The sequence below is a fragment of the Semicossyphus pulcher genome, unplaced genomic scaffold (genome assembly GCF_022749685.1).
Source record: "Semicossyphus pulcher isolate SPU_LCO1_2020_fin unplaced genomic scaffold, fSemPul1.0.p SCAF_7, whole genome shotgun sequence".
NCBI lineage: Eukaryota > Metazoa > Chordata > Actinopteri > Labriformes > Labridae > Semicossyphus > Semicossyphus pulcher.
The window spans coordinates 21930741-21938838 of NW_027211748.1; the positions used below are offsets into that span (position 1 = coordinate 21930741).

Sequence of the window (8098 nt, forward strand, 5' to 3'; positions counted from 1 at the left end):
TGAAGTTTTTAAACCACGTGACAAGTGAAAGGTCACATGGTGGCCAATCAGCGCGTCAGCTTGACTAAAAACTACATTCCCCAAGATGCACTTCGCACGTTGCGATGTACTCGCTGCTGAGAATTCACTGAGTATTACAGTATTATCAGCAAGTTATGGATAGCAACGATGGAAAGTTATGCTAGTTATAATACTATCAATATTAATAATAACAATAGCAAAACCAAGAACAATAATAATCACAATACAATTTTTAATTAAAAACCGTAATACCTACTACTATACAGATACAACTATTTTCTGAGAGAACAGATTTGTTTTACAGCTGGTTGGAACCAGGAGCTTGTAACACACATCCCTGTTGGATGCTGAGGATGCTTTGTTGTGATTGGTCCGTACCATCCAGAGTGGTTAGCGCAGCCTCAGTATGTGTATTCATTACCTGCAACGCAATGAATCTGATATATCCAGTGTTAAATACTGGAGTTTCAATGCGTCATTGTCTGGTCTAATCTATATTGTATACGGAACACGACAACCACTACTACTGCTACTACTACTACTGCTACTAATAATAATAATAATAATGTAAAATTAGATTAGCCTTAATTAAAATGTTTATATATCCCTTTTCTGTTATCATTATGACACCGTGACATGGTCAATTAATGGACATTATTAAAGATCATTTATTAACATTAGCATGAGGAAATCCTTTTGCACAGCACTTCATCAGGTTCATGATTGTTATAAATTGCAGAAACACGCTATGAAAAATATTTTCTCCCTTTTCAGTCGTTACATTGAGAGACACTCAAAACTGAGAATTTTGTATAGAACTTAATAAGTATTAAAAAATAACGACACTTTTGAAAATGAAGGTTAAAACAAAGAAACGTAGGCTACACACATGTGCAAAAAGCTTTCATGGAGTCAGTTTGCAGTGTCATATCTGCATCACCATTCATTTATTGCAAATTAAGGCTTTCCTATACAGATGGCATGTAGCATGTAGCATCATACCGTAAACATTTTTTACATCATTACAGCAGCCTCCTGACATTAGCTGCAGTTATTTATGTCTTAGAAATTCCATTCGCATGACAAAAAGTACTACTAATTAAAATACTTCTAAACTCATTTAGAAACGATTCTCTACTTCTCATACTTGTCTTTTCCTAAAGAGGCACACAGGAGAGAAGAGGTTAAATATTCAACCATAGTTGAGTGCGCTTATTATTACATCTAGTTATCATTAAGTTTCCCTATCATGTTCCTGTATCAGTGAACAGATGGAGAGCTGTTCACCACCCACGTGTTGGTGTCCACTTCCCCAGCAGGCGGCCCTCAGAGTGCACGTGGTACACGGGATGCATCATCGCAGTGGCACAGGACTGTAACAATCCACAGCAACAAAGGGTCAAACAAGAAGAGAGTGGCACAATAACCATAAAACAATATGACTCTCCACAACGAGCTGTACTAACATGGTAGGGGATCAGACTGAGCATCGAGCCCAGTGGGTATTTGCTGTAGTCGAGCGGTCCTGAGATGGGCTCCACTCTGCCGTGCTCCTGAGTCATAGACAACAACCTGCAGAGAAATACTTTTCATCAGAGCTAAAGCCACAATTTGGTTCAATATTGAGACGAAAGAGAAAGGGGGACGTCTTTACTTGAGGTCTGGGTGTCCTTCAATCACAGCATATCCAGTGGGAAGTTTTCCAGCTCCATCCAGACTGAGAGCAGTGAGAGAAAACAGATCACAAATAATGTTAAACAGGAGAAAGCTGTGATGCAAACTGTATTGCATGTTTTATGAGATATATGCGTTCTGGTGATGTATGCTTTTGTACTGTAACGTGTTTATCATCCAGGCTATATGATTAATAAATAAGACCACTGTGTTGACAGTAAGGAAATTAATCTCTGGTGAGAGATGTTTTTGCTTTGTCACAGATTTTTCTTGTGATTTACTTTTTTGTAGAGACGTTCTTGAGTGATACTTCAATGATTAGCTTCACTCTGTTATTATTATTATTATCTTTATTGTATTTTTATTTTTGCGGCATTTCATTGTCTTTGTCTAATTATTGTTTGTGAAGCCACCTGGTGTTGATTGTTTAAAAAGGTGAAACACCCACTTTTGTTTGTTGAAACTATAGACTGTATAAAAAGATGGACGACATGACAGCTCCCTAAAAGTGAAGCCAAACTCTCTCTATCGCCCCCTGCTGACTGGCTGCAGTATAGGTCATAAAGCCCGCCTCCTCCATGTTAACAGATGGGACATGAGTCAAACTATAAAATCAAAATAGACGGCAGATAAATGTTTCTCAAACATGGTTTCTGTCATTATAGTTAGTTCTTATCATGCTGATTTACGTCCAATTGTTCATTTTTCTGACAAGTTTAGTTTTAATTAGTTATTTGATGCTGTAAAAAGGATGACTGACAGCTCTGTTGACAAATACGGCTCCCGCAGCCGATCTGTTCCTGATTAGCAGAGTGGAGGATGAACAGCGAGAGGAAAGTTTCCATACCTGTGAACGTTAACCTCAGACCAACACAAAGAAGCTATTCTGCTGTTAAATATGCCGGCCTGCGGGTTCCTTGCTGTTTTTCAGTACGTTAAGTGTGTGTTTTGGTTAGCAGAAGTGGCTACGGCCGCTTCACCCGCCGATCTCTACTGCGTAGACTCTGGCTCCAAATTACGTCACCATCGCCTGTCATGGGGGCTGTTTTGGCATCAATTCCGAACAATGAGAGCAGATGGAGACGCGTCGTCCATATTTATATACAGTCACTGGTTAAAACGCTGAAGAAAGCCTTGGGCTGAAAGGCGTTTGTTTCATTCAGCTGCTGTTTACACATTAAAAGTTTAAGACTTTTTTGCGAGTGCTGACGTCTTTTGTGCTTACTGTATTATCTTCGAGTCGGCACCGATAATCCTTTTATATTTTCTGAGTTGAGCGTGCCAGCTTTTTTCTTAGTTTTGAAAAATTGAAATAAACATGGTTAAATAAGATTCTCTCCAGGGATTCCTGAGGGGACCAAAGTGAGGACGGAATTACCGTCACCTTTGACCTTTTCAAACCAAAATACAACCAGATTTTTCTTTAGAAGTGAAAGTTTGTGCCACATTTGAAGATATTCTCTCTTGGTGTTCATGAAATATTGCATTCAGAAGAATAGGACAGAAAAAAATACACTATGATGCCACAGGGAGGTCAACCTTTGACCTTTTTGGTATAAAATGTATTTAATTCATTATCATATTACACATAAGTGTGAGAATGTATATTAGTTAGTGTATGAGTTGTGAGAGATCACAGTGACCTTTAAGTCTCATCAGTTCATGCTTGGGTCCAAGTTTGAGGATATTTCCTGAGATATCGTGTTCACGAGAATAAGTCGGATGGACAACTCAAATAAATCAGGCCTCTTGTCACAGCTAAAGCGGGCACTGAAGCAAAGTAATACATTTAAGATTCTGCCCTTAAACTCCCTCCCCTAACATAACTCTTGTATGCTATAGACTAATATTAGGAAGAATTATGTCAGCTTGAAATGTAAGTGTGAAAATACTAGATATGAAGTAACCTGATTCCAGCCCATCCACAGTCGATCAGCAGCTGGTTCCTGTGAGGACAGTGTCCGATGACTATGGTCAAAACCCTCACAGCCACGTCCTCCAGACTGCACGAGCCGACCACAGACTGCTGCACGTCTGAAAGACATCAGAGACATCATCAACGCTGTCTTTGTATTTCTCTGTGTTTCCAGTCTGCAGATCAACTTAAGACAGTACACAGGAACATCCACACACAGACCGTAGAAGACGAAGTTTCCAGGATGCACCTCGCTGAGCTGCTCCATCTCTCTGACTGGGTGGCTGCAGGAAGGGGTGGAGCCGATGCTGGACTTACAGGTGATGCCAACAGCCTTCAGTCTGCATGAAAAACAAACACACACACACACATGCCCCCAGAATCTCACCCAGTGGTTTGGAAGTGAAGTTGGCTGCCCACTGTGTAGCAACATCAAGGCAAGTCTCCAGCACATCTTTTCAAGGTGGCACTGACCAAGGGATGCTTCAGGTGGCGCCATGATCAAGTCCTGCCCAAGCTAGCCGAGGTCTACCCTGTCAACATTTGTCAAGCCAGGCAACACGCTCCAAGTACCTACAATCTATAAAACTAACAATCTATAGCGGCTACATGCTTCTCTGTGTTTAACAGCTGATGGCTTGATGTGTCTGCCTGCTGTTTGGTGCTTCGCAGGTGGCATAAAGTGTGTTCATCGGAGAACACAAAAAGCTGCCTGCTGCTCCTGAAAATTATCCTGATGAGAGCGGAGGGAATAAACCAACACAGAGCTAAAACCATGAGCTAACGACACTAAAATGCTCTGCAGAGACGAGGGGAGCAGCAGAGCTGGAGGAAAATTTCCTGTGGGTCTGTTACTGCATGCGACACACATTTTACATCATATGAAGCGGAGCCTTATTAAGTAATCCTGATATTGATTTCACATACATTCATAAACATTGTGAACCATTATGGTAGATCTTTGTCTGCTCAGCTGTGATGCTCGCCTACATGTGCTGCAGACAGTCTCTGAGTGTGCTCTGCTGGACTTACTATATATTAGCATGATATCTAAATCACCCCTGGCATTTGTTTCTGCATAATATGTATATATATAAGTTTCTTTTTACTAGGGCATATCAGAAAACATATACGACAATACATATATATCTAAGATAGGCCCATATTTGCTGATAATGATGGGCTGAGTGATTTATGGGTTGTGCTCTAATACGTAGTTAGTAAATCACTCAATCATTGTTTAGAGGAGCTTTGATGTTTTAAAGTATGATTGTATTTAAGATGAAAATGATAAAGGTTGACAGAGTAATTAAGCTGTTTTAAAAGTTTTATGGTGTCAGACATAAAAAGAGTTTTCTCAAGTTTTTCTTTTGTGATGTAAAGAAACTCGTACCTGTCCGGAGAGACAGTGTGAGGTCTTTAAAGAACTCTGGGTCCACTGTGCCAGTCAAAAGTAAACCTAATTAGATTCATCTGGGAAAACGTGCCACATATTTTAAACATTATCTGTGTCAGATTACATACCACTCAATCTCAGAGCCCATCAGCTGTCATCTGTATATAGATGATATATAGATGCAGAGGTGGGAAATAACAAAATGCAAATACTTTGTTACTGTACTAAAATAGATTTTTCATGTATCTGTACTTTACTTGAGTATTTATTTTTCTGACAACTTTTTACTTTGACTCCCTATGTGAACAGAAAAATCTACTTTTGACTCCTTACATTCTCAAAACAGGCTCGTTACTTTAGTTTTGATGCATGTGAGGGGAATTATCGCTTTTTTTTATTGTGGTCTCTGCATGACGCTGATGGGAGCCGTGATGTCATTACGGTGCATTATGTTCCGCCTGATTTTGCTCTCCACAGGGACTGTTTTTCCTGCATTCACCGCAGCCTGCTGATACGTGATTGGTCAATACTACTCTGACTACAAACGCAGCACAAACAGAAACCAGAACATTTCCTGTACTAAAATCCAGTCGTGCACCTACAGTCAACATTTTTATGCAGAAAATAGAGATATGTAAACAGAGATACGACTTGACAGGCCTCTACCTACATTCGACCTTATTTTACTTTTATCATACTTCTCCATGAACTGCAGAGTCAAGTCGGTGGTGTTCTTGGCCACAGCCTGTATTTGCTCCACCCCTCTGCAGTTGTAAGTATTCCCACAGTGAGCATACACTCCTGTTAGCTCCACGCCTTCCGTCTCAGTGATGGCCTGAGCCAATCTGAGCGCCTCAGGCTCAGAGTGCAGGACACCAGCTACGACAAACAGCAAACAGAGGGTCAGCAGGCTGGTTAGGTGATGTTGAGTTGTGTCCTGGTTTCTCTGTGTTGCGTTTACCTCTCCCGTTACCACAGTCTAGTTTCAGCCAGACGTGCCACAGCCGACCGTCCCTCAGTGGTCTCTGCTTGAGCTTCTCCAGAGCGTCAGGATGATCCAGTAACACCTGGAAGAGATCCAGCCTCTCTGACAGGGCCGCACAGCGCTCCACCTGAACACACACACACACACACACACACACGGACATAAGTTAGTGCCTTAAATTTCTTTTAGCTTTGGCCTTTTTCATTTTGACGTCTCCATCACCTTTCTAATCTGTTTTTTTCATTTTAACTTGTCATAGTAGAAAAAAAAACAGATGGAAAAGATGTAACTAACATTAACAATGGCTCTCTTTACAATTAAGACAGTATGTGAAGCACCAGGAACTTAAAGCAATCAGACGTTATTCATTTTACAGGGTGAGTATTTTTAGTGTGTGAGTGCGAGAACCTTATCAAAGGGAAGAGAGTATGCATAGAGGATGTCATCAAATCCGTGGTCGGCGTAGAAAGAGGCCTCAGCCAGTGTGGAAACCACGATGCACCGCCGTGATCCACCCGTCATGATGTCAGCACACTCACTAAACATCAATACATACACCGACACAGACCTCATCAGTACCTGTTGTATATGACTGACCTGTCAAAATGCTTTGTATGAGTGTATGTGTGAGTGTGTGTTCATACAGGGTTTTGTGGGTCTTCATGTGTGGTCTAAGCTGGACCCCAAGTTTCTGACAGCGTTCGATCATCCTCTGGGCATTTTTCCTCACTTTGTCCACATCCACCACCAGAGCAGGGGTACACAGAGCGGACAGGGCCTCTCCCTCCATGCTCACAGTACTAGAACAAACACACACACACACACACAATAAACAGGACTCCTCATGCAATTAAATTCTTGTGCATGACTGCCTTTAACTCACATACAAGCTCCAATGTTGAACCCTGTTATTATGATCACAGATATAGGCTATATAAAATTTTAGGCTATGTAAACACAAATTTTGCCGGCACGTGAACACACAAAGGTCAATATTACTTATTCTCCCAATTCTGTGAATTTTCGCAATGCCTCGGGTTATGCAATGCAGCGAGTGAACTTTGTAATTTTCACACCCGTTTTGAATATTATTGTAAAAAGCCCGAATTTTGCAATGAATACTTATCAGCCTTGTATAATAAAAAGAAAGGAATTAAGAACAAAAGGTTGATGCAAATAAATAAATAAATAAATCATACAGGCCACCGTATAATACGAACACTTGACCAGAGATAGGCACATACCCCGAATTTAATTTTATACACCCGTTGTACTGTTTTTGTAAACCCTAATTCTTCAATAGACACTTATCAGCCTTAAATAATAAACTCACCAACAAAACGTTTATGCAAGCATCATCGGGGCAATGTGGGCAACTTTGTTTGAAGCACAATTGACTTACCTCTCTGCAGTGATATCTCCCTGACAAACCGGATGTTGCTGGTAAGGTTGCTGGCTGCTACAGTGTCCGCCGGCGGTCAAACGTCCTGACAGATGCGATTTTTCAGTAATCAAAGCAGGGATTGATACGTAGAAGTGATCATTTTTTTCAGTGAACGCACCCCATTTAGATATCTTATTTTATTTATTTTATATTTTAATTTTATTTTTATTAATTATGTATTGTTTTATTTATGTATTCAATTTATTTTAATATATTTCTGCTATTTATTTGATTACAATTGCTAATATTCATTTATATGTGTATAAATAAAATTATGTACTTATTGTCCTGACTTTAATGTAAAAAAATATATATATATTCTGAAAGTACTAAGCAAATAGTATACACCATTTCTTAATAGTGTATATCATATTAAGGCTTGTTTAAAAATGGGTGGCTTAATCCATTAAAATATTGTAATTTAGTAGTTGGATTTACATAATTTAGTATATTGTGTATCTGCCGGTTAGTAAAGCTGTCAAGGAAATGTTGAGGAGTAGCTGCAAAGAAAAAGTATCTTCAAAATATATAGCTATAGAGTTTGGATTTGCTTTTTATTTCTCCCGTACAGCAGAGGGAGCCAAAAACACAGACACCCATTTTTACACTGATAAGATAATTTCAGGAAAGTAGCAGGAAGGGAAATGTATAATGGGTACACTT

General features: G+C 39.8%; 1 protein-coding gene across 1 annotated transcript; it reads right to left on the reverse strand.

The window, feature by feature from the left end:
• Positions 1-937: 937 nt before the first annotated feature.
• On the reverse strand, positions 938-7433 carry LOC138611907 (D-serine dehydratase). Its single transcript, XM_069685167.1, has 10 exons — positions 7394-7433; positions 6636-6791; positions 6400-6529; positions 5968-6118; positions 5705-5885; positions 3833-3951; positions 3603-3729; positions 1676-1738; positions 1488-1593; positions 938-1394 (listed from the first exon to the last, which is right to left on the reverse strand). Exons 2-10 carry the CDS (start codon positions 6779-6781, stop codon positions 1305-1307), a joined length of 1113 nt encoding a protein of 370 aa, XP_069541268.1. The 5' UTR covers positions 6782-6791; positions 7394-7433; the 3' UTR covers positions 938-1304.
• Positions 7434-8098: the final 665 nt, after the last annotated feature.